Source organism: Phocoena sinus, chromosome 20 (assembly GCF_008692025.1).
Source record: "Phocoena sinus isolate mPhoSin1 chromosome 20, mPhoSin1.pri, whole genome shotgun sequence".
Classification (NCBI taxonomy): Eukaryota; Metazoa; Chordata; class Mammalia; order Artiodactyla; family Phocoenidae; genus Phocoena; species Phocoena sinus.
In genome coordinates, this window is record NC_045782.1 from 51,331,676 (window position 1) to 51,356,162 (window position 24,487).

At 56.9% G+C, this 24,487-nt stretch overlaps 1 protein-coding gene and 1 non-coding gene across 12 annotated transcripts; both read left to right on the top strand.

The window, feature by feature from the left end:
- Nucleotides 1-60: 60 nt before the first annotated feature.
- On the top strand, nt 61-22,514 carry FBF1 (Fas binding factor 1). 11 transcript variants are annotated; one of them, XM_032617085.1, is made up of 31 exons: nt 61-191; nt 591-656; nt 1,865-1,948; nt 2,654-2,681; nt 3,477-3,518; nt 5,511-5,604; nt 6,234-6,294; nt 7,215-7,265; nt 9,120-9,261; nt 9,779-9,856; nt 10,396-10,515; nt 10,838-10,976; nt 11,100-11,233; nt 11,838-11,937; nt 12,209-12,643; nt 13,906-14,004; nt 14,344-14,432; nt 14,602-14,660; nt 15,478-15,633; nt 15,776-15,876; nt 16,004-16,210; nt 16,892-16,999; nt 17,081-17,220; nt 17,304-17,422; nt 18,758-18,880; nt 19,065-19,250; nt 19,696-19,872; nt 19,952-20,089; nt 20,193-20,310; nt 20,658-20,767; nt 21,361-22,514. In XM_032617085.1, exons 3-31 carry the CDS (start codon nt 1,946-1,948, stop codon nt 21,442-21,444), a joined length of 3,441 nt encoding a protein of 1,146 aa, XP_032472976.1. In that variant the 5' UTR covers nt 61-191; nt 591-656; nt 1,865-1,945; the 3' UTR covers nt 21,445-22,514. The 11 variants fall into 11 exon arrangements, 9 of the variants coding, with proteins under 9 accessions (XP_032472976.1, XP_032472978.1, XP_032472973.1 ...); XM_032617087.1 differs by having other exon boundaries at nt 1,865-1,968; nt 5,511-5,564; nt 19,952-20,310; XM_032617082.1 differs by having other exon boundaries at nt 19,952-20,310.
- LOC116746549 lies at nt 17,750-17,853 on the top strand. Its single transcript, XR_004347801.1, has one exon. It is a non-coding gene; the product is annotated as a U6 spliceosomal RNA (small nuclear RNA).
- Nucleotides 22,515-24,487: the final 1,973 nt, after the last annotated feature.

Genomic DNA, 24,487 nt, shown 5'->3' on the forward strand with positions numbered 1-24,487 from the left:
CGCGCCTCGCCTTGCTTCCGGAGGCCGGGCGACTGAGAGATTGGCGATCTAGAGGCTCCGAAGCGGGAGGCCTGATTGAGCTGGGCTCGAGTGGAGCCTGGAGCAGCGGATATGTCTGGGACACGTCCAAGCGGCTGCGCCTCCAAGGGGAATGGCGCGTAACGGGGGGGATTTCAGGGGCTGGAAGGATCGTAGGTTGCGCTCGGGATCGAGACGGGCTGGGCGCGCGGAGGGGGTGGCTCATGGAGGGGCGGGGAGTCTCGAGACCGAGGGGGTGATTCCGGGAGGGCGCTAACTAAGGGGCGGCCTCGGGATCTTAAAACGCCTGGCACGAAGATGGCTGAGCAGATGCAATGACGCGATGGTCTTTGTGGCCCCGAGGCCTTTGCAATGCTCCCTTAGAAATTCCCACGGTCTGGGAGGCTGGGAGAGGATCGCTAGGAGATGGCAGACGCCCCTGGATGTGATAAGAGACAAAACGTGTTGAGACTTGTAGGCCGTGAACATTGCATTACAGAGAAAGAGAAACACAACCATTCAGAGTGGCCCCTATACAGTAACCTCTCATAAACTTTGCATTCTAATAACAGGACAGGCCGACACCAGAGAACTAGAGAGGCCCACCTCCCACTCCTTTCTTCCAAGCTGTGCCAAAGGTCAGTTTCGGCAACGTTGAGGAGGAGGTGGGAGAGAATGATAATTCTGGGGAAAACAGTTCTCTATTAATGGAGTGAATCGGATTTACAGTTAGTGTGAAGGGAAATGTTTCCACCGAAAAATTCTTCCCACTCCTTTCTTCCAAGCTGTGCCAAAGGTCAGTTTCGGCAACGTTGAGGAGGAGGTGGGAGAGAATGATAATTCTGGGGAAAACAGTTCTCTATTAATGGAGTGAGTCGGATTTACAGTTAGTGTGAAGGGAAATTTTTCCACCGACAGTGAAAATGCTATCAAAGAGTAACCAGCATTTGCAGCCGCTCTTTGCTCTGAACGCTGCCAGGAAAGTAGTCAGGGTGTTGCCTAGGAAGGTGTATTGGCCTTAGTGCTAGGCACCCACCTCCTTTCTGAGATGGGTACCTGCCATTTTCCGCATTCTCTTTCAGAGTAAGGGATGAGGACCACTGCACTTTTTTCGAATAATCTCCAGGCCTCGAAAAGTTACCAGGGGGACTTCCCTGGTGGTCCAGAGGCTAAGGCTCTGCGCTTCCGATGCAGGGGGCCTGGGTTCGATCCCTGGTCAGGGAACTAGATCCCACATACCGCAACTAAGAGTTCCCACATGCTGCAACTAAGACCCGGTGCAGCCAGATAAATAAATAAATATTGAAGAGAAGAAAAGAGAAGAGTTACCCAGAACACTTCGCTTCTCATCTGAATTGCTCACCCTACAAGGAATTTTTAAATTTATTTTTGGCTGCCTTGGGTCTTCGTTGCTGCATGCGGGCTTTCTCTAGTTGCGGCGAGCGGGGGCTACTCTTCGTTGCGGTGCGCGGGCTTCTCATTGCGGTGGCTTTTCTTGTGGAGCACGGGCTCTAGGTGCATGGGCTTCAGTAGTTGTGGCACGCGGGCTCAGTAGTTGTGGCTCGGAGGTTCCAGAGCGCAGGCTCAGTAGTTGTGGCTCACAGGCTTAGTTGCCCCACGGCATGTGGGATTTTTCCCGGACCAGGGCTCGAACCCGTGTCCCCTGCATTGGCAGGTGGATTCTTAACCACTGCGCCACCAGGGAAGCCCTACAAGGCATTTTTCATTGATGGAAATGTTTTGATCTCTTGAATGGGTAAAGTGAGAGAAGGCTTGATCAACCTTGGACTCAACCACTGTTAAATCCAAATAATTTTTAAGCAGCCACTTTAATTTTCTTCATTAGGGAGGATGAGCCTGATGGGCAGAGTTCAAATGAGCTGGACAGCGCTGTGAAGGAGCTGCAGGCAGCCCCCAGAGCCTTGAGATGGTAGGCAGAATGCAGAGTAGGTGTGTGGAAATGGGAGCCTGCCCTCACCCCTACTCCCACCTCTAAGATCTTAACTGCATGAAGTACTTTGGGGGCTGGGTGGCCCCAAAGAAGAGTGATGGTTAGGAGCACTGATATCAAACTTATTAATGGGACTTCCCTGGCGGTCCGGTGGTTAAGACTCCACGCTTCCAATGCAGGGGGCGTGGGTTTGATCCCTGGTCCAGGGAACTAAGATCCTACGTGTCATGTGACACGGCCGGAAAAAAAAAAAAACAACTTCTTATTAAACAGTAAGCGAGCATCTTTTTTGAGCCTCTGAATGTTCATCTGAAAGCATCCTTACATGTCTGTCACTGATCCTGAAGAGTCAGGGACGTGGAATAGAGGAAAACTTTACATCCTGGCTGGCTGGGAGGGTTTGCGTGTGGCGTCTGGAAATCTGAGGGAAAAGGAGAGACTTCTGCCCACCGGATGGCACCCACAGTGGTGTCCACTGCTGGTTAGTGGGGGCCCTTTTCATGCTCTGAATGAGTCTATTCTCAAAACTCAGAAAACCATAAAGGGCCTCTGTCTATAAATGCCATTGGTGCACCTTTTCCTCTGGTGACTTGGCGAAAGGCAAAACAGTTCATTCTGCATTGTTGGTTTCAGTACACGTTCACTGTCTCATCTTGTTAATGTGATTTGTTTTTCCCATTTTAGGCACCAAAAACCAAGAAGGGATTGAAAGGTGAGTGGAGCTGGAACACCACCCTTACGCCAAAAATAATTCCCCCACTTTGGGTCCACACATAACTTAGACGTGTCTGTCTGAATGTTCTCAGTGTGAGTCTTGCTGATTTCCCCATAATCCCATAGGCAGCTTTGGTTTTCCTAGGGAATTCCTTATGCTGCCTCATTGGCCCTTGGAGTAATTCAGAAATAAACAACAGATGGAAGTTGGGGGAAAAAAATCCTTCTTGTTGAAGTATTTGTATCTAGAAGTATACCGTTGGGGTTAAGGGTGGTAAAGGCACTTAAGCTTGAGCTGAGAACTAATTCGGTATTCACACCTGGGTTTCCCCTATATGCTGCATCGGAAAGTGGCCAAGGTGGTGTGTCTTCAAACCAGCTTGGCAGGGGCGGGCGCTCAGCTGGAAGGGGACAAGGAGACTGTTGGTATGAAAGAAGCTTGTATATGTGCCTAGAAATCCTGAACACTTTTCCCAAAGAAGCATCTGGGCTTTGTTCAGAGTCTGGAAGACTGGCTTGTTGGCCAGTGTGTCACGTAGCATGTAGGTTCTACTGAAAAATCTTCACCATCATCCTTTGAGAAAGTTATTTTCAAATTCCACCCTGGGGTCTTTCAACAAAGCATTGTGACTTGTTGCCAGGAGTTAGAAAACATCTCATGGCCAGTGAAGAGAGAGCCAAGCCTAAGTCCCAACCTCTGAGGGCTCTGAGGTCCCGGATGAGGTCTCAAGACATGAGGCCCTAAGGACCATTCTTTCCTCCTGAAGTCACAGTGGCCCCTTTTCTGTTCCAGGTTCCATCGATGATGTCCTTGGTGACCTCCTGGGAGATGAGAGTAAGTGCGCCTTTGCTGGAATCCCCTGATTTAGGCTTGCCCTTTTTTTTTTTGAATTGAGATAAAATCCACATAAAGTTCACTTTTTTTTTAAATTAATTTGTTTTTGGCTGCGTTTGGTCTTCGTTGCAGCGCACGTGCTTCTCATTGCCGTGGCTTGTCTTCGCTAACAGAGCACGGGCTCTAGGTGTGCGGGCTTCAGTCGTTGTGGCACATGGGCTCAGTAGTTGTGGCTCGCAGGCTCTAGAGCACAGGCTCAGTAGTTGTAGCGCACAGGCTTTGTTGCTCCGTGGCATGTGGGGTCTTCCCGGAGCAGGGCTCGAACCCTAGTCCCCTGCATTGGCAGACGGATTCTTAACCACCGCGCCACCAGGGAAGCCCAAAGTTCACTCTTTTAAAGCGTACAATTCAGTGACATTTAGTATATTCTCAGAGTTGTGCAACCATCACCACAGTCGAATTCCAGAACTTTTTCATCACCCCATGAAGAAACTCCACCCCATTAGTGCCACTCCTCATTCTCCCCTCCCCCACCCCTAGGCAACCACTTATTGAACTTCCTTTCTCTATGGATTTGCCTAGTCTGGACATTTTACATGAAATGGAATCATACAGTGTGAGGCTTTTGCATTTGGCTTCTTTCGCTTTCCATGTTTTCGAGGTCTGTCCACATTGTAGCATTCCCCTCTTCATTCCTTTCCACGGCGGGACGGTACTATTCCATTGTATGATATATCTCCTCGTTCTGTTTGGTCATTTGTCAGTTGATAGACATTTGGGTGGCTTCCACATTTTGGCTAGGCTATTATGAATAATGCTGTTATGAACCTCCAGGTACAAGTTTTTGTGTGGGCGTATGTGTTCAGTTCTTTTGGGTGTGAATTCAGGAGTTGAATTACTGGGGTACATGGTAACGCTATGTTTAACTTTTTGAGGACCCGCCAAATTATTTTCCACAGCGCCTGTATCATTTTACATTCCCACCAGCAGTGTAAGAGGTTTCCAGTTTCTCCACATCCTTGCCAATACTTGTTATTTTCATTTTGATTATAGCCATCTTAGTGGGTGAAAAGTTGCATCTCGTGATTTCCATGGGCATTTCCCTAATGACTAATGTTGCTGAACATGTTTTCATGTGTTTCCTGGCCATTTATATCTTTGGAGAAAGGTCTATTCAGATCTTTGCCCAGTTTTCTTCTTTTTTAATTTTTATAAATTTATTTTATTTATTTTTGGCTGCGTTGGGTCCTCGTTGCTGGGCGCAGGCTTTTCTCTGATTGCAGTGAGCGGGGGCTACGCTTCATTGCGGTGCGCGGGCTTCCCATTGCGGTGGCTTCTCTTTGTTGTGGAGCACGGGCTCTAGGCGCAGGGGCTTCAGTAGTTGCGGCACACGGGCTTAGTTGCTCCACAGCATGTGGGATCTTCCCGGACCAGGGCTCGAACCCGCGTCCCCTGCATTGGCAGACGGATTCTTAACCACCGCGCCACCAGGGAAGCCCTGCCCAGTTTTTAAATTGGGTTATTTATCTTTTTATTGTTGAGTTGTACGAGTTCCTTCTATATTCTGGACTTTAGTCCCTTACCCTGTGTCCATGTCTGCTGCATGGAGAAGCAGGGCTTCGGGGTCATGCACAGCTCACCAGGGACAACAAGGCCGAGGTTCCCCGCACCTGGCCCATAAGAACCCACAAAGCACAAGGCCATGGACGATGGCAGTGCCTTGTTCCTGCATTTCCATGGGGCTGCGGTGGCATGGGAGTAGCCTCTTCATTTGGCACCAGTTGGGTTGACTTCCTGCTTGGAAACATACCGCTCCCTCCCCCGTTCTGGTTTTTAAGGGACCTGCCTACAGGGCCAGTTTCCTTCCTCCAAAAAGGCCCCTCTTTCAGTAGGAAGGTGTGGGAGACAGCTTGGTGGGGAACTTGCAATCCTTTTCCCCTTGACTCCAGTTCTCTGTGACCGAATCACATCTTTTGTTTTCTTTTTTTCCAGCGACACCGCCTGAGAAGCCTGTTAAACTAGCTTCACGTGCCAGAGACGCCACAGGTGCAGCTCAGGCGCTCCCTGCCTCAAGGGCTAGAGCAAAGTGAGCACACGGGGCTGGCCTGGGCATCCAAGCCCCGTTTCAGGCCCAATGCTCCTCCCCCTCCCCCACCCACCCACCACTTTCCACTCACTGTGGGCCCCGCTTGTAGTGTCACCACCTCCCGGTCCTCCCGTCAGCTCCTGGGCGGTGAAGGAGCCTGGAGGAGTGCGAAGAGAACTGAACTGGGGGTCGGAGGTTCTGGCTTCTAGTCCTACATCGGTTATTTACTGTGTCAACTTGTGCAATTCCTGAACCTCTCTGAGCCTCAATTTTCTTACCATCAGAATAAGAGGATAGGCCTAGATAGGTGCCTCCCAGATTGTGTCTGTCCTCCTGACAGTTGCGAGATAGGGAGACACTTTGTGAGCTCTCTGCCCTCCACCTTCATTTTAGCCCAAGCAGTTCTGTTTTTCTCTCTTACCTGTTGTTTTTAAAGGGCTCTACTGCTTTAAAAAAGTTTAAAAATGACTGCATCAGGTGACCTGTGAAATTCCTTTCAGCAACTCTGTTCTTCCAGAGAAGAGTCTATTCAGGTTCACTTGGACTCTTTAAGCCACTTCTCCTTCCTTAGAATCATCTAGTGCCCTAGGGACCATTCGTGGGTGGGTGCTGACTCTGCCTCTTTGCAGGTCCCTCGTGGAAGATGATGCCTTCAGCAGCAGGGCAGGCCTGGCAGGAGCTGATGCTGAGGTGAGCCTGGCGCCTTCCCTGCTCCTCACTGACCCTACTTATCCCCAGAGACGGTGAGATGAGTGTTGTGCCAAGGGGCTGCCCACGGAGGTTTAGAAGTCCCTGCGAAGCCAGTTTGTTCTTCAAAGGGCTGCTGGGGCTTCCCTGGTGGCGCAGTGGTTAAGAATCCGCCCGCCAATGCAGGGGACACGGGTTCGGGCCCTGGTCCGGGAAGATCCCACATGCCGCGGAGCAACTCAGCCCGCGAGCCACAGCTACTGAGCCTGTGCCCTAGAGCCTGCGAGCCACAACTACTGAGCCCTCGTGCCACAACTACTGAGCCCATGGGCCACGACTACTGAAGCCCGCGTGCCTAGAGCCCGTGCTCTGCAGCAAGAGAAGCCACCACAACGAGAAGACTGCGTACTGCAACGAAGAGTAGCCCCCGCTCGCTGCAACTAGAGAAAGCCTGTGCACAGCAACGAAGACCCAACACAGCCATAAATAAATGAGTGAATGAATGAATGAATGAATGGCTGCTGAGTGGACCCAAGGCAGCATCCTTTTCCTTCCTACCAGTGAGATGAGCTAGAAAGTAGAGCTCCGAGCAACTGCTTTAGGCTCGATGTTGCCACTTCTAACTGTGCTTCCCATAATAAACTCCACGCTGTCCAATCACGTGGATAGAAAGTAGCCTAATTTGAGTCCTATGATGGCTGTGCACTTACTGCTGGGAGGACCGGAAAGTGGCAGTGCTTTCTGGGTGTCCACAACTGGGCAGGCTTGACTTCCTACAATACCTGAGCCCCAAGTGAGGGCAGGACCCTCCAGTTTATGCCCCCTGACCCAGCTCTGCTCCTGCCCTAACAGAAGCAAGGCAACAAGGGCCCTGAGCTTTGTTGGGCCTTGACTAACACGCCTCGTTACCTCCCATCTTGTAGGTTTCAGACATCTCTGATGCAGACCCGCAGGCTCTGCTCCAGGCCATGAAGGTAAGGAACCATCTTGCACAATTCGGGGAGCCAGGGACACGGGGTGGGATACTATTTTGTGCCAAGCCTTCATTCTCCCTCTCATTTCTTCTTTTACAATTTGTATTTCTGAGCCCCACCTCATGCAAGAATGGCATTCATGAGCTCTTGCCCTCCCTGCCCCTCTGGGTATAAATCAGTTTTCCTGGTTTATGGAAATTCACCCACCCAGAGACACAGTCACGTCACAGGCCTCTGGGGAAATGGGGCTGCCTCCCCCCGTGAGGAAAGGGGGAGACCGTTTCCCCTAAATCTTGTTCTTTTTTTTTTTTGGCCACACTGCCCTCACCAGGGATTGAACTCGGGCCATGGCAGTGAAAGCCCAGAATCTTAACCACTGGGCCACCAGGGAATTCCCTCCTAAATCTTGTTCTTAATCTTTCTCCAGATTTCTCCTCACATCCCCTGCCAAATCCCCTTTAGTACAGCTGTCCTCTTGTCAGATCAAGCCCCAAGCTGATCTTTGCAATGGAATTTTAAGACATAAATTCATAAGCACCATCTCATGGGGCTCGGGTGGCCTGGCTGGGGTCTAAAACGTTGAGTGGTCCTGTTTTCTCCCTCCCCTTCTGTCCAGCAGCATCCTCCCGCCTGACCTCCGCTTCATGTCCCTTCTGGTTAACCCATGCTGCCACAGGCCAGGGCTGAGCGCTTGCTTTCAGCCCTGTGGGGCCCTGAAGGGTTGGAGTCTGTTTCCTTCTTGGCTCCAGAATCAGCTTCTTTAACCTCAGTTTGAAGTTGCTCCTCCCCAAGACCAGGCAGCTGGGCCCCCTGGACGTGACCCTCGAGTCCTCTGACTAGTCGATAGTGGTGGCTCTGAGTCTCTCATTCCGGAACCACGAGCTGAACCCTCCACCCACTCTGCTTACCTTTGGTTCCGTTATCTTTCCCAACTCACCTTTCTTCTGAATAGTTTTCTCATTCTTTTATTTCCTCACATTTCTGCCAACCGCCCTTGGAGCGCCAACCGCACTTATCAAAATCGTCATGCTCCCAGTCTGTACCAAGGGCTTGTGGCGACCAGGGAGTCCCCGACCGTCTTCCTCTCCCAGCTTGCTTATGGTGGTTTTTAATGCCCTTACTGTAGACCATTCATTGACCCAGAATAGCATCCTTCTCATACCTCTGCCTCTGTTGTCAGTTTGCTTCCCCTGACCCAGGCAGCCTAAGGAATCCAGATCAAAAAGACATTTTTTTAAAGGCTTTGTATTTTGCAGGCTTCTTCATGCCTCTTTTTTTTTTTTTCCCGGCCGAGCTGCTCGGCTTGCGGTATCTTGGTTCTCTGACCAGGGAGCGATTGAACCCGGGCCCCCTGCAGTGGAGGCGCGGAGTCCTAACCACCGGACCACCAGGGAATTCCTGAGATCAAATTTTTCTTGACTTTGGACAGAGGGTTATCTTCTTGCCTCAGGTCCCTTGTCACTGCCCAGTGGTAGTCCCTTGGGGAGCCTTAAACCCCAGGATCCTGCTGTTTCGTTTCTACTGCAAATAGCTTTGACATTTGCTAAGCCTTTGTGAGAAGCTGCCGAAAGCAGGTTTTAGGCACCCTCTCATTCTAGCATCAAGGCAGGAGCTGCCGGTGGGGCTGATATGAGTACCAACCTGAGACCTTTCAGCTTATCTGAGATCGACTATGTTGAGTCTTTGGGCTTTGGCCCTGCCTCTGTCCTTGTTCAGTCCCCCACCCCAAGTCCTCATTTGTTCCATATGGAAGTTGGAGGCAACACCCTCACCAGGCTGCTCAGAGCATGAGGGTGTTTAGCACCTGCTGGCTGAGCACCGGTGGGGATTCCTCCCTCCTCCCTGCTTTTCCAGGATCTGGATGAAATGGATGCTGATCTCTTGGGTCTGAAGAAGTCTAATCTAGCCTCAAGCAAAAGGTCTGCAAAGGGTTCTGGGAAAGAAGAGCAGCCTAGTCCTCTTAAACCTGCTGGTGTGTTAACAGCCAGTGAGAAACGTGAGTGAGACGTAGGTCCGCGAATCAAGGGACATTTTGGGGATGTGGGAGGTGCTTAGAGGGTAGCTCTCAGCCCTGTGGGTTTTCTCTGCCTGGGATGGAGAGGCCAGGAGCTCATTGTGTGCGTGTGTGTTAGAGTATTTATAGTGGGGGAGGGAGACAAGTTGAGCTTTCCTCCTTCCTACGGCTCTTCCAGTCCCTCTAAGTCCAACATGGCAGCTCCTGGAGAAGCCATTTGAGTTAAATTGGAGAATTTATGTCCCTATGTCCCTATGTCCCTGTTGGAGCAACTTGTGAATAGGGGGCCAGAGGTAGCTTCCAGACCACATTTCCCGGCCAGAAGCCTGTTTGAGAACCGGAGAGGTGTAGACCCATCCCATGGCTGTGTCCACGGCCACAAGCCCTCAGCCTCCAGGTAGAAGTGTGCGCCAGCCCAGTGGTCCCAGTCTTGGTCTGGCAGAACGTAGGCCAGGAGAGATCCAGGCCTGTGACCTTGCCTTCTCTTTGCTCCCTGCAGGAGATGCCATTCCCACCAAGAAGCTATCTCCCTCTCCCACCAGCCTTGGGCATCAGTACAAGAAGTTCTCCTTCGAAGGTACCACAGGCCCTGCAGTCACACCTGGGGTGCTTCAGTTTTGAGAGTGCAGTAGGCTGGGCGATGCTTACTGGCTTGCCCGAGGCCGGGCCACTGTGTATGTCAGAAGAGGAGCAGAGAGCTCGTGCCGCTGGTTTTGTTCCTTATGAATTCAGGGAGGGACTAATTATGTTCTACTGGCTGGCATGTCTGGGGCACTTATTTGCAAGGACTTTGAAGCCAGGTGTCAAACTGAAGACTTTATAAAGTGTGGGGAAAAGTTCCTTTTCCTTCATGAATGCGTGGAAGTTTTACTTCTCTTCTCATGCCTCAGTGCAGGCCCTGAAGCCCGGGCTACTCTCCCTGCTTCCTCTCCCCTGGCCCAGCCTGGTCTGTGTCCGAGCCCCGCTAACCCAGGCCCCCAGATGCCGAGCGGCTTGTATAGGTATCAGAGCGGCTAGAATTCTCCAGTAGAGCAATAACTCCCCTAGCACAGCACAGCACTTGTTTTCCTGAACGAAGTGTGCAGTCTTCCCTTTGCTTCCCCTTCTGGCCGTGAGACTTGGAAGACCCGTTGGCAGGACTTCTCTCTGATGATGAGGAAGGAATCGCCAAGAAGCTGCCGGGGACGGAGAGTAAAACAGCTTCTGTAAAGAGCCCAGCCCCGGCCAGAGATCAAGGTGGGGTAGGCGTGTTACCCATTCCCGGGGCAGGTGCAGTTGGCTAACTGAACTTTCCGGTGCAGAGCCAGACACCCCACCAGGCAGGGACCACAGGTCTCAGATCCTGGACCAAGAGGTTATCAGTCTCTGGGAACGGGGAGGGGGGATGCATGAGCCCGGGGGTGGGGCTGTGGGAGTGGGGCTGGGGAAGCTGGGTGCTGTGGGCAGACCAGACACTGCCATGGCTGCTCTTCCACCCAAAGGCCAGGATTGCAGGGAAACGCCCCCCACGTTGCGTCCAGAAGGCTGTGGGCATTGTGCCCTGTGTTCTGTCCCTTAGCGCCCTCTATCCCTCTAACTCCTGGGAACACTCCAGTCCGAAAGAAAGAAGAGTTGCTCTTTGACGATGGGGACGACATCATGGCCACCCTGGGGTTTGGAGACAGCCCCAAAGCAGAGAGGAGGCACACGGGAGACCAGTAAGTGTCCCTGTGAGCGGAGAGTCCCTCCCTGGCCAGGGAAAAGCGAGAGGGAGGGTACAGTGGGGGCCCCCCAGGAGCCCCTTGTGTTCTCATGTACCAGCCCTATGTCCTATCCTGCAGGGAAGGGCCCCTCCCTGCCCGCTCCAAGCTGGATGAGCTGCTGGGTCGGGGCACTGCCGCCAAACTCCTGGCCCGTCCGGGCACCAGGGAGCACAGGGAATTCAAGCTGGACAAGAAGTATCAGCGGCCACAGGGTGAGGAGCTTGTGGGGCAGGGGCGGTGGGGAGTGGACCCCCCGAACAGGATTTTACCACAAGCCATAATAAGAAATAAGCTTTACATCATGACACACATTTAATTATTCCCGTTTATTACTGAGACAAAAAATGTCTGGAAATAATAATCACCACATTCAATACTTATTTATGTGCTGTTTGACTAGTAAATACATTGGTTGCGACTCATTCAGTTAGTATTTCCACCTGCTAATAGGCAGCAGCTCACAGTTTGAAAAACACTGCCCTGGACCAGTGTTCCTCCATTCAGAGCATCGGCCCACGGGCCATCTGTCGAGAATCACGCTCGTGACACGCACGGCTCACCACACCTCACCTGCAGGGGGTCTGCGGCAGGGCCCGCTGGCACACTCTTAACAGCTCCTGGGTGATGTTTTGTAGGCTGGAGCCTGAGTGTTGACAGACGCCCAGCCCCTCACCCTGCTTTCTCCACAGCAGCTTCCCTATCACTCGTCTTACCCATCAGGCTGCCAGTTCAGCTTTTCTTAAACAAAGAATTCTGCAGCTACAGAAGAAGAGTTTGAGTCCCCCTGCTCTAGATCACAGGTTCCTTCGTTCACAGACAAAGAAGACCCCGGGGGTGACGAGGACTTCACCTTTGGGGCCTATCAGCCCACCGTGGGCTCCTCCGAGGGCCGGCAGTCCCGCCGGCAGTCCGTCAGGTAAGCGGGGCCTGCAAGGAGCTTGGCCTTGGAGGCAGGTTGCCCGCTGGGAAAATGGGCGGAATCCAAGATGTCTTTCGTGGGTGTTCATGGTGTTCTACGGACATCACTCAGCTTGCCTCGGCTCTGGCTGTGCAGGGCCCCAGGCATCACGACTTCTTAGCATGGGCCCCATAGTCACCCCCAGCAGTGGAGGGAAAGGCCCGTCAGGGGGCTCTTGGGACAGACTGCTTGCCCTGCCTTAGACCCCCCCCACTTCTCTGTCTTGAAGTAGGTTCTTTGAAGGCGGCACAGACCCCAAGGGAGAACCAGGCTCCAGACAGAGCACCCCAGCAGCATCCAGCCCTACCCAGCCCAGGAGGGGAGGTGCTGACTGGCTGGGCCTCAAGGACGAAGGCCTGGACCTGCTCCCTTCCTCCCCGACCAGGGAGGCTCGGAGGGGCCCCCATCCTGCCAGCCAGCATTCTGCTCCCAGCCACCACTCTGCCCCGGCCGGGCCGCCCTCCTTGGGGGCACAGCCACCAACCGAGGGTACCGGTTCTCCTGCCAAAGGCAGCCAGCCTTCCCAGCCAGGAGCGTCTGGGAAGAAGGAGGAGGACTGGCTGAGCCATGCCCTGTCTCGGAAGAAGTCCCAAGGTCTGTCCGGAGAGGAGCACGACGCAGCCTGTAAGGGCCAGCACTCGGTAGGGGCGCTGCCTTCCGACAGGTAGGGGCTTGGGCTGCTGTCCCTTTAATTTTCTTTTTTTTAATATTTATTTATTTGGCTGTGCTGGGTATTAGCTGCAGCACGTGGGATCTTTGTTGCCACGTTCGGAATCTTCGTTGAGGTGTGTGGGATCTTTTTTAGTTGCAGCACGCGGACTCTTAGTTGCGGCAAGTCGGATCTAGTTCTCTGACCAGGAATCAAACCCACTCCCCGCTGCATTGGGAGCGCGGAGTCTTAGCCACTGTGCCACCGACGAAGTCCCAGGGCCGCTGTCTCTAGTGGAAGGAGGACCCTGCTGTCTCGGTGCCTCAGTCGGGAGTGCCCGTAGCGTGCCTCAGAGCAGAGCACCGCCTCTCGGCCGTGCTTCTCCCCTTCTTTAGGTGATGGGGAGAGTGTCTGGCTCCCTGCCTTTGCTCAGATGAAAGCACAAGGGAGCTGAGGGGCTGCCGACGCTCACTCCCTGACTGCTGTGGGGACAGGTGCTGACCTGATCGGGCAGGAGACCGAGGGCGCCCTTATGGCAAACACACAGCCATCCCGGTGCCTCTGAGCAGGGGCTCTGTCCACAGCGCCCTCGGGCTGGCGGGACACCCGGTGTCCAACTGCCCTGCTGACCGAGCTAAGGCAGGCAACGCGTGCGCGGGTTGGACCCACTCGCGCTCCTGGGGAGTGTTCGAGAAGGGGAGGCCGTGGAATGTGGACGGCCCTGAGGGGCTGGCGAGGCCAGGACTGTCCAGAGGAAGCAGCAGGGTGCTCTGCGGCTGGAGCGAAGGGGAGGCGAGGCGGGGCGCTCGCGCGACAGGCCAGGGATGTCACCCAGCCCTGGGGTTGGGCTGAATGAGGAGGGCGGTTTGGACCTGGACCTGAAACCGCGGTGACCCCGAGAGCCGAGAAGCAAGGGGGAGCACCAGACAGGAGAAGCGAGGAGCCCAAAGGGTGCTGGAGCCGGCGGGAGGGTGAGCGAGCAGGCCCTCCGCCGAAGCTGAGCGAGCCGCGCGGACCGGCGCACGGCCTGGCTGCCCGTGACAGGCCCGTGGTCGCTCCTGGGACACCATCAGGTGGTCCCAGTGAGCACCGAGGCCAGGCGCTCAGACTTGGGAGGAGAATCACCAAGATGGGATGGTTAGGAACAGGAGGAAGGCTGAGGGGAGGCGGGAAGAGGGGCGGCCACACAGCTTCACTCGTGGGCTTTGTCCCAGCCCGTCTTGGTCCAGCCTAACCCGGACCTTCTGCCTCCTTCACTTTAACATTTACTTCCTCAGCCAGCCTGCTGCCGGCACCCAAGGGCTGGAGCCAGCAGCCGCCGGGGGGACCCCAGGCACGGCAGCACAGAGGCCGCCTGCCCGGCCTGCCGCCTCAGGGTACATTCATGGCAGGGCTGTGGGTAGGGGAGGTGCGGTGGGGTGGCCCGAGCCCCCTTCCCTAGAGCGGCAGATGGCTGTGCTGGGCTCCACGTGGTCAGCGTGGCGTGTGGTATCCCAGACCACGTAGCAGGCCCACGGAGTAAGGGGCCGGAAGCTGGGTCCCCGTCCCCTTTTCCCAGCTGAGACCTCACTCTTAGTAAACTACCAGCCTCCAGGCCTTTGCAGTCAGTGACTTGAACCTGACATTTTCCTTTCCTGCTGGGCCAACCCTCCCCTGCTCCCGGCGTCCTACGCAGAAGGCTCTTCAGCTTGCCACCCCCATTCCTGTGTCCTCAGGTCCCCCGTGACTTGGAACCCCGCTGCCTTGGCCCTCCATGCGGGTGACCCAAATAGGGGAACAGCCCCTGGAGATTGCTCCGGCACTGGTTTGTGTTCTGCTTTGTTCGAGGGGTGTAACTCTGGGTAGAGGAGAGACACTGAGAGCTTCCTTCGGGGGCCGTGGCAGACGAATGAAGCTGGGCTCTCCCGAGCACACACCCAGCCCGCGGGGCCTCCCTGCGCCCCCTGCTCATTTCTCTGCTGTTGATTTTTCAGAGCCTGCAATTGGTTTCCCAAGCTCCCAGGAAGCCCCAGGGCTCTCTGTGCCTGTCCAGGTAGGGAGGGTGAACCAACAGGTGTAGGTTTCGGGCCCATGGAACAATTCTCACGTGCTCAGAGGCAACACCTGCCAAACCTGACAAGCCGCTGGGAGGCATGCATCGTGCTATCAGCTAGCTCCCCCGGCGCTCCCCGCCAAGCACTTTCCGAGCCACTCCCGGGCAGGTTTGGGTGCGGATTTGCCAGCATCAGTAGGGAAGTGAGGTGGCACCCAGGTGGGGGCAGCTGGGAATGCTCTAATCAGAAAGCCGCAGGTGTCCTGATGCTCTGTCTAGAAAGCCTCCTCCATCCTTGCCATCCTCCCTCTGCACCGCCTCTGTTTCCCAGGTGCAGCGCCGCCGGTGACCCCCGGGCCTGAGGAGGCCTAGCCCCACGGGGGCACCTCCCGGGTAACCCGGAAGTGCCTTTGAGATGGTGGGTGGTGGGCAGCCTTCGGGAACCAGAACGGCTGTCTGCGTTGGGGCTTCAGGCCTGACAGAAAGGGCCAGGGTCATAACCTTTTGTTGTAGCCAAGGCTCTGCTGGGACTCAGCTGTTTATCCAGGGATCTGGAATGCTTTCTGGGAGGATGCTGTTCTGAGGGCGGAAGGGAGACTCATCTTCCCCAACGAGACCTGCGAGGGGAGGGGCAGTGACCACTTGACTCTCCCGGGCCTCATCCTTGGCCTCTCGGTGTCATGACCTTGTCCCCGTCTACAGCCACAGATCAGACACAGGGCCTGGGAGGTCCAGTGAGTGAGGGCCAGAGGTGGGTGAGCTCAGCTGAGTCCCTGTCCCCTACCTGACAGGGAACATCCCTCCCCTTCTCCTCCAGTCCCTGCTCCCAGAGTTCCTGGCCTGGAGCCTGCTGCCCGGCTCCGAGTACCAGCAGCAGCTCCTGGCGGCACCGGCTCAGCTTCAGAGGGGCACTGCCGAGCTCCAGGCCCACCTCCTGCAGAGCCAGGCCCGGCTGGCGGAGCTCGAGGCCCAGGTGCGGGTCAGAGGGGCAGCCGGCTCCGGGGGCAGGGCTGAAGTGGGAGCGGGCCACGTGACGGCTGGACGGCTTCCCTAGGCGGTCTGAGGGACCCTGCCCCCCACAACACACACACCCCGTCCCTCCCGCCGTCTCCCAGGTGCGGAAGCTCGAGCTGGAGCGGACGCAGCACCTGCTGCTGCTGGAAAGTTTGCAGCAGAGGCACCAGGCAGACCTGGAGCTCATCGACAGCGCCCACAGGTACCCCCCGCTCCTCCGGCCCGGACTTCCAGTGGCTCATGGCCGGCCCCAGCTCCCGTGCTCTGAGAGGCCCTTCGGGTGGCCGCCGGCACCTCCTGAGCCCCGCGATTGGGTGTGCTGTGGGCAGGAGCCGAGTCAAGGTTCTAGAAACATCGTACCAGCAACGGGAAGAGCGGCTGCGGAGAGAGAACGAGGAGCTGTGTGCCCAGTATCTGTCGCGCTGCCAGGAGGCTGAGCAGGCCCGCGCCGAGCTCACAGCCCAGCACCAGCGGCGCTTGGCAGCCACCGTGCAGGAGAAGGACCAGGAGATGGAGCGGCTCCGGGAACTGCAGCGGTGAGGGGGAGGCCCGGGGGCGGGGGGCTGCCTGCAAGGGTGGCCAGGGGAAGCCAATTGCTGTGAGACCCCAAGCCATGGGCTCAGCGGCCTCTGGACCGAGGCTCGACCCCTTCCATTCTGGGAAAGGACCTAAGCCGAGCTCACTGCCGCATCACCCCACCAGTGGGGACCCATCACTCCTACAGAGCGGGGAGGGCATACCGGCAGGGCCCAAGGTCACTAGCTGTTTGGGCAGGGCCTGGCAGCAGCAAGCAGCCCAAGGGCTAACTCAGCACCGGTGAACCCACTCACCGGCCCCGCTTCTCGAACCTAGTAACTAGTTGGCCCTGGAAAAGGTCGTGCCTGGCGCGTTGATCTGGTTACCTTTCTAGATGAGAGCAAAACTAAGAAAAAGCATGTGAGGGAGTTGGCCGACCGGGGCAGAGCCGGCCTTTTCACACGGCTCAGACTGGCCAGACACGAAAGGGTTGTCGGCACACCTGTCGAGTGTCCTTTGCTGCATAACAAGGAATCTGCCCCCAGAGAGTGGACGTGGCACGGAGGCAGCAAGACAGATAAGGCAGAGGAGCCGGGGAAAGTGAGGCAGTGCCCGGAGATGGGGAGGAGAGGCCCACGGAGCATGGAGCACCCGGAGGCAGGCCCCTCCCATGCAGAGCCGCCCTCCCCGCTGTCCCCCAGGGCCTCCATCCTGGAGATGCGCAAGGACCACGAGGAGCAGCTGCAGCGGCTGAAGCTGCTGAAGGACCGGGAGATCGATGCCGTCACCAGCGCCACCTCCCATACGCGGTAGGCGCGCCATCCAGGCCCTGCCCGCCTGGCGCGGCCCTGCTGGGCTCCACAGGCCGCCGTGACCTGAGCCCCCCGCAGGTCCCTGAATGGCATCATCGAGCAGATGGAGAAGTTCTCCAGCAGCCTGCACGAGCTGTCCTCCCGCGTGGAGGCCTCGCACCTCAGCACTGCCCAGGAGCGGGAGCTGGGGATCCGGCAGCGAGACGAGCAGCTCCGAGGTACCGCAGGCCACACGTGCCTCTCTCCTGTCCCCCGTGGTGGGAAGGTGGGCGGGCAGTGAGTGCCCTGTGGCCGCCCCCAGCGCTGCAGGAGAGGCTGAGCCGGCAGCAGCGGGACATGGAGGAGGAGCGGAGCCGGCTGCAGGAGGTCATCGGGAAGATGGAGGCACGCCTGGGCGAGCAGAGCCGGCTGCTGGAGCAGGTGGGGCGTGTCCTCCTGCCGCAGGGCCTGTCTCCCCCGGGCACCCAGGGGATGGCAGCTGTACTCTGACCTCACCTCCTGGGCCTCAGGACTCTCCTCTGGAATGTCTCTCCTGCCCTTTCCTGCCTCTGCAGGGGCTCCCACCTCCCCACCTCCAGAAGCGCCCCAGGCCTACCCCATCCAGCTCCTACCTGCTCATCAGGGATGCCTGGGACTTTCGGAGAAGTGCTCTTGCCTTCTGAGCTGTAACAGATAACGTATTTAAACTCCCTACGTATCTTCCAGGTATAAAAGCAAGCTTCGTTCTTTAGAAAATCATGGCTTTTCGTGCTCGCTTCAGCAGCACATGTACTAAAACTGGCACAACACAGAGAAGATTAACATGGCCCTGCGCAAGGATGACGCAAATTCGTGAGGTGTTCCATGTTTTAATAAGCGTGCTTAAACAGTTGGCTGTACTTATGGGGACTTCCCTGGCGGTCCAGGGGTTAGGACTCCATGCTTTCACTGCAGGGGGCCCGGGTTCAATCCCTGGTCAGAAAACTAAGATCCCACAAGCTGGGCAGCACAGCAAAAAAAAAAAATTAAAATAAAACAATTGGCTGTACTTATGAAAAAACTCAAATTGACCCCTACCTTATGCCAAACAAAAAAGCAATCCCTGATGGAATTGATCCAATAAATATTTGATGAATTCAGAAATAATAATAATACCTTTTCCTTTTCTGTACAAGGTTATAAGGGGATACATCTCATTGAAAAAATTAAAATAACAGGCAACAATAAAGAAAATAAAAATTACCCACTAGCCAGAGATAGCCATTGACGACATCACATATATCCTGTAGACATATCAGTACGTAGACACAGATGTTTTTACATCGTGAACCACATTTATTCAGCCCTTCATTCGGTGCTGTATTCAGCGCCTGCCTCGGGCCAGGCTTGTATGTGCCCCGAGTCCCCTGGCATACGGTGTCATGCCCACCCTGGTGCTCTTTCCCTGTTGGATAACAAGAGACAGGCGGGCAGTGCTGTAGTTGGCGATTCAGGGAGCAGGGATGTTGCTGTTCTTTGGCCCTTTGGAGCCACAAGGTGCCTCTCTCAGCAGCGGTTCCCGAGCCATCAGCCTCAGCACAGTTAATCCCAGCAGCTGGGCCCCGGCAGGCCTCAGGCTCCTTCCCATTTTCACCTCTCAGGAAAGGATGTGTTTGTGGGAGAAGCCAGAGGAGGGCGGTTTGCACGGCTCCCCAGGGCACGTTCTGGCCTGAATGGGGGCAGGCGGAGCATCCAGGGGGGCGCGAGCCCTCAGCCCTGACCCTGCCCGCCCCGCAGGAACGCTGGCGGGTGAACGCCGAGCAGTCCAAGGCCGAGTCCGCGCAGCGCGCTCTGGAGGAGCAGAGGAAGGTGGTGGCCCAGCAGATGGCCGTGGAGCGGGAGGAGATGGAGAGGGCCAGGGTGAGCCCGGCCATAGCACGTTCAGCTCCGTCCCTGCCACTGCACCCAGGGATGCTCACCTGTGCCTTCACGCCCTCGCCCCAGAGTGCCTGCGCCCGGGGACGCTCACCTGTGCCCTCACGCCCTCGCCCCAGAGTGCCTGCGCCCGGGGACGCTCACCTGTGCCCTCACGCCCTCGCCCCAGAGTGCCCTGCTGGAGGAGCAGAAGTCCGTCATGCACAAATGTGGGGAGGAGCGGCGGCGCCTGGCGGCCGAGTGGGCTGAGTTCTGTGCACAGCAGAAGCTGAGTAAGGAGCGGGCCGAGCGTGCGGTGGAGCGGGCGCTGCAGGTGGACACCCAGCGGGAGGGCACCCTCGTCAGCCTGGCCAAGGTAAGACCCAGAGCCTCCCCAGACAGCGGGAAGCCCAGGCAGCCCTGCCCCTCTCCCCACCCCGGGGCCTCACAGCCCCTCCGTCAGGACGTGTCAGCTTGGCAAAGAGCGCAGCGGTAACAGGAGTATAGGAATTAAAACAACAGTCACCGTAATAACTACTTCCTTTTATCGTATCATCGCAGGTACTTTCTACACATTTGCTCATTAACTCATCACGTTCCTGTGACTTAGATATTCTAGAAATCGGATTCCCGAGAAGTTGAGCGCGGGGGCGAGGGGCTGCAGCGGGGCTTGGCCCCAGGTCTCCCACCACCTCCTCCCAGAGTCAGGGCGGAGCCGAGCCACAGCCATGAGGCAGGGCGGCCAGCAGGTCCTCGGAACCCTGAGCAGAGCCCAGTTCAGCTCCGGGGAGGAGGCTGCAGAGAGGCTTTGCTGTCTCCAGGAACAGGCAGAGCTGAAGCTCAGGGCAGGTGAGCTCCGGGCCAAAGAGGACCAGCTGGCGGCCGAGAGGGAGGCTCTGGAACAGGAGCGCCGGGAGCTGCGGCTGGAGAAGGAGAGGGTCGGCGCCGCCGCCCAGCGCATCAGGCTGCGCGCTGAGGAGGTGGAGAGCATGAGCCAGGTGCCCAGCGGCTCAGCCCCTGGGCGTGGGCAGTGCACCCACCCCGCCAGCCCAGCTGACCCAGGCGGCCTCCCCACAGGCGGCCTCGCAGAAGTACGAGGAGGGGGAGCGGGCCCTGCGCGAGGCCCGGCAGGTGCAGGCGGAGCAGCAGGCCCGGCTGCAGCTGGTGCAGCGGCAGCAGGAGCAGCTGCGGCAGCAGGAGCGGCACGTGCACCAGGCAAGGCTCTTCCTGCCTCCCGCTCCCAGGGCATCCCTACCCCCACCCCTGCCCCCAGACTTCTGCCCTCACAGCTGTGTCCTCTCTGGGGGGACGGGGACAGGAGAATCTGAGTCTGGCCCAGCAGCGGCTGCAGCTGGATCGTATCGGACAGGACCTGCCCTCCGGGCCCGTGGGGCTGCTCTCCAGGGCCCAGGGCTCGGCAGCCTCTGGCCTGAGTGGTAAGTGGCTGCAGGAGGGTGGGACATTGGCTCGGCCAGCCCACTGGGCAGGGCAGGGCCAGCAACACCCCGCCCCCGCCTCCTGTGTGCTCAGGTTAGGGGGCAGCTGGGTTTTAAAGTCATCTTGGGTTTTTTGTTTGTTTGTTTATTTCTGGCTGCGTTGGGTCTTCGGGCTTTCTCTAGTTGCGGCGAGCGGGGGCTACTCTTCGTCGCGGTGCGCGGGCTTCTCATTGCGGTGGCTTCTCTTGTTGCGGAGCACGGGCTCTAGGCACGCGGGCTTCGGTAGTTGTGGGTCAGGGGCTCTAGAGCGCTGCAGTCCCTGACTCCGTCCTCCTTGGCCTTTACAGCCATCGTGGCTCCTGTCCCCCCGGCTCCTCAGTGCAGCCAGCTGCCAGCCGGCCTGGGCCCCTCGCACCTCTACGCCAAGCTGGTGCTGCTGAAACACACAGCTCAGCAGGTGAGCTTCCCAGAGCAGATGCCGCCCCGGCCCAGGCCCACCCACTCCCCCTGGACTTAGGGCTCCTCGTGTTCACGCTGGGGACAAGCAGCTCAGGCAGAGGCAGGAGGGAGCACAGCCTGGCCCCGGGGAGGGCTGAGCCCACCCCCTGGAGGAGAGCAGCAGCGCGGACTGCTTAGAGGACACATCTCAGAGATGCTCACCGCGTCACTGATGGAGCATTTCCTACATGCCAGGCTCTGTGCCGTGCTTGATAAGCTTGTACCCTCCCACAGCCCTACCAGGCAGGTCATGTTATTGTCTCCAGTTTACAGACAGGCTTAGAGGGATGAAGTCACGTGCGAACACGTGGCCCCACTGGGCGTGAGCGCTGGTGTCTCACTCCAGTGCATGTGCTCGTTCCCTGCCCCACCCCCACTGACTCCCAGAGCCAGGCTGAGCTAGGATGCGAGTGAGAGGGGCCCCGAGGGAGGGCTGCTCGGCTGGCACCCAGGGTCCAGCTCACTCTCAGTCCAGCAACCCAGCGTCCCTGTGCACAGAAACAGGGCAGGAGGGAACCAGAGGGTGGCTGCTCACTCAGCCCTGCCTTTCAGGACCGTGACTTCCTGGAGAACGAACAGTTCTTCCTGGAGACCCTGAAGAAAGCCTCCTACAACATGACGTCGCATTCAGCCTGAAGGCCCCACTGCCTCCTCAGCAGAGACCTGACTCTAGAACCGTCCCACTGCCCACTGGCCTCCAGTGCCGAGCAGGGGGGCCAGGGAGAGCCCTGCAACGCCCAGGGCCTTATTACAGCTCTTCCTGTGGACAGGGTGCCAGTGCGTTCTTTCCGACACTCCGGCCCGTGCGGAGGCAGGCAGGCGCCCCCGTGCCTCTCAGACTCCCCAGGAGGCAGCAGCCTCTGGGGATACGCGAGGCTGAGGACATCTCAGCCCCACAACACCGTCAGCGACGGCGTCGGTGCTCCAGCCCCGCAGACGTCCGGCTCAGGGCCCAGCGTCTGACTGGGCTCTGTGGGCCCCTCGGCCCCTCAGCCCATCGATGGTCTGGGGATCTTTTCGCCTGGGCCTCTTCTGAGGTGGGGGGTCTTCTCGACTCCCTTGCCACAAGGAGTCTGCTGCCCTCCCTGCCTGAGAGGCCAGCAGAGGGAGCGCCGGGTCTCCTCCCTGATGGGGACGTAGAGTCAGGCCGCAAATTTTCAAGAGCCTTCTAGCCTCCTGGCCGAGGGGGTGGGAGGTGCTGCAGGGGCAGGAAGGGCGCTGTGCCCAGCGGCTTTTACCTCACAGACTGACCTGCCCTTGGGACTCAGCCAGCCCTTCCTGCTCCCAAGCTGGCGCACAAAGCCCCCGCCTCGTTCCCAGCTGCCGGGGCAGCAGACTCACCAGCACAGACGCTGGCCTCATCGGCTTCTTCTAATGCGCTCCGCAGAGGCAAAGAGGGGGCTGCGGGTGACCGTGGGGTGTGGGGAGGGACAGAAGGCTTTTCTCCATGCTGTTCACTTGCCACAAAACCCCGGCCAGTGGGAACAAAGATGACAGAGCAAGAGCCCCTGCCTTGGAGGATACAGAGCGCCGAGGACCATGAGGGGCCGCACCCCAGCTGCTGTCCCGGGTGGGGGGCTCCGCCCTTCTCCACGTGTGGGCAGAGGGCCAAGGCTGGCCAGAGGGGTGCCAGGAGAGGGGTGGGAGGATTGGTAGTTGTCTCCTGCAGACCCAAGGACTCAACTAATAAAATCACAATTAACCTCTGGAGCGGCTTCTCTCACCTCCCATCAGAGGGGACCGTCTGGGGAGCAGGAAGGTGGTGGAGGAGAGGGTAGTGCCGAGTGGGGTGTGCGCGGGCACAGGTGCATCTCTGCTCTCTTAGAGCAGCTTGCAGAGGGAGCTCATTTATATACAGCCTCTTGGACCCACTAAATTGCTATGTTCTTCTTTTTTTTTTTTTTTTGGCCGTGAGGCTTGTGGGATCTTAGTTCCCCAACCAGGGATTGAACCCGGGCCCTCAGCAGTGAAAGCTCAGAGTCCTAACCACTGGACCGCCAGGGAATTCCCTAAATTGCAGTATTCTTAATGATTGGATTCTTAGAATCTGCCATGGCTCATCAGAGTTTGAACCTATTTCTTGGAAATGTTGGCTCTGTAGGGCTGTCATTTGCTGTAATAACTCTCCAGCCCCATACTCCCCTGGCTGGACCACAAGCAGGAGAAGGGTGTGATTATCACCCCTACTTCGCAGATGAAGGGACTGAGACTCAGAGGTTCAATAATCTGCCGAAGGTGACGCAGCAAACAGCAGAACCTGGATTTGAGTTCTGCTTGGACAGATTCCAAAGCCCCAGGCGCTCAGCCACATCACTGCCGGCTCCTTCTAGAAAGGCACGCTGCACACGGTGCTTCTGGGAAGTAGAAGATCCCCAAGCCGCTGCTTGGGGTGGTGCCCACACAGAGGAGGGAAGCATTCGTGTCCCATTAGAAGCCTTGTCGAAGCTTGGAATTCAATCCTCTCAACACACACTTAACGAAGTCCCACCTGTGTGAAGGGCCAGAGGTAGGTCTAAGGTTGGCCACAGCCGGGGAGCAGCTGGCGTTTAAGCAGTCACCTGACAGATATGTGGGCAATCACAGGCACGTATTGGGGGAGGGTGCAGGGAGACCCAACAGGAATGAGTTTAGAGTTAGGGGGCAGGTCGACGAGGCTCTCTTTACCTTGTTAAAGGTTGAATTTTTATCTTCAGGGCAATGGGTATTCATTGAAGGGTTTGTTGTCTTTTTTGTTTGTTTTCGCAGTACGCGGGCCTCTCACTGTTGTGGCCTCTCCCGTTGCGGAGCACAGGCTCCGGACGCGCAGGCTCAGCGGCCACGGCTCACGGGCCCAGCCGCTCCACAGCATGTGGGATCTTCCCAGACCGGGGCACGAACCCGCGTCCCCTGCATCGGCAGGCGGACTCCCAACCACTGCGCCACCAGGAAAGCCCCATTGAAGGGTTTTAAACAGGGTGGAACCATCTTTGTGTTTTAGAAAAAGTACTGTGGCTTTGGGTGGAGAACAGACCAACAGGAGTGGGGCAAGAGTGGGGGCAGGGAAGCGGGCAGAAGGCTGTCTGCCGTGGTATAGGGGAGACGGGACAGCACAGCACCGGGCGTGGCACTGAGGGACCTGGTGCCTGACATGCAGGCAGGGTCAGGAAGGAAGATGTGTCGAGGACGACCCCAGGTTGCTGTCTTGGGCAACTGGGTGCCCATGGAACAGCCAAGTAGACACGTTCCACGGGCACTTAGTTACAGTGACACGTTACCCAGTGCCTGTAACTGCTCTGGATCCCTGTCACTGGCGTTGAGGTGTGGCAGGTGGCTTACACACCCCCTTTTCATTAACGTTCTCCCACGCCACAGGTGGGAGACGGCTGCACACAGGAGTGAGTGTTAACGTATCTGCTGATCTTTCTTTTTCCCTTCAAAATTATCAACAACTCCTCGAGGGCATAAACCCAGATGTTCCCTGTAGAAAGAGAAATATTGGTGGAAAGTAATGATGATCAAAGACACTGGCTGGGCTAATACTTCCAGTTTCAAGAGTTATTCATGTTTATTATTTGCCTCAAGTTGATACCAGTGGGAATCCCTGCTAGGCCTTTCAAACAGTTAAAATCCCAGCAAGCCCCATTCTTAGAGGGTTCTAGGACAGAGAGAGAACAGGAGTGTTTTTCAAAAGTAAGGAATA

What these genes read in the sequence shown, in the direction of transcription:
- FBF1 (XM_032617082.1), top strand. An exon ending in GCCTCAAGGGCTAGAGCAAA is followed by an intron (nt 5,605 to 6,233) that starts GTGAGCACACGG and finishes GCCTCTTTGCAG; the next exon opens with GTCCCTCGTGGAAGATGATG. An exon ending in AGAGCCGGCTGCTGGAGCAG is followed by an intron (nt 17,423 to 18,757) that starts GTGGGGCGTGTC and finishes CCCGCCCCGCAG; the next exon opens with GAACGCTGGCGGGTGAACGC.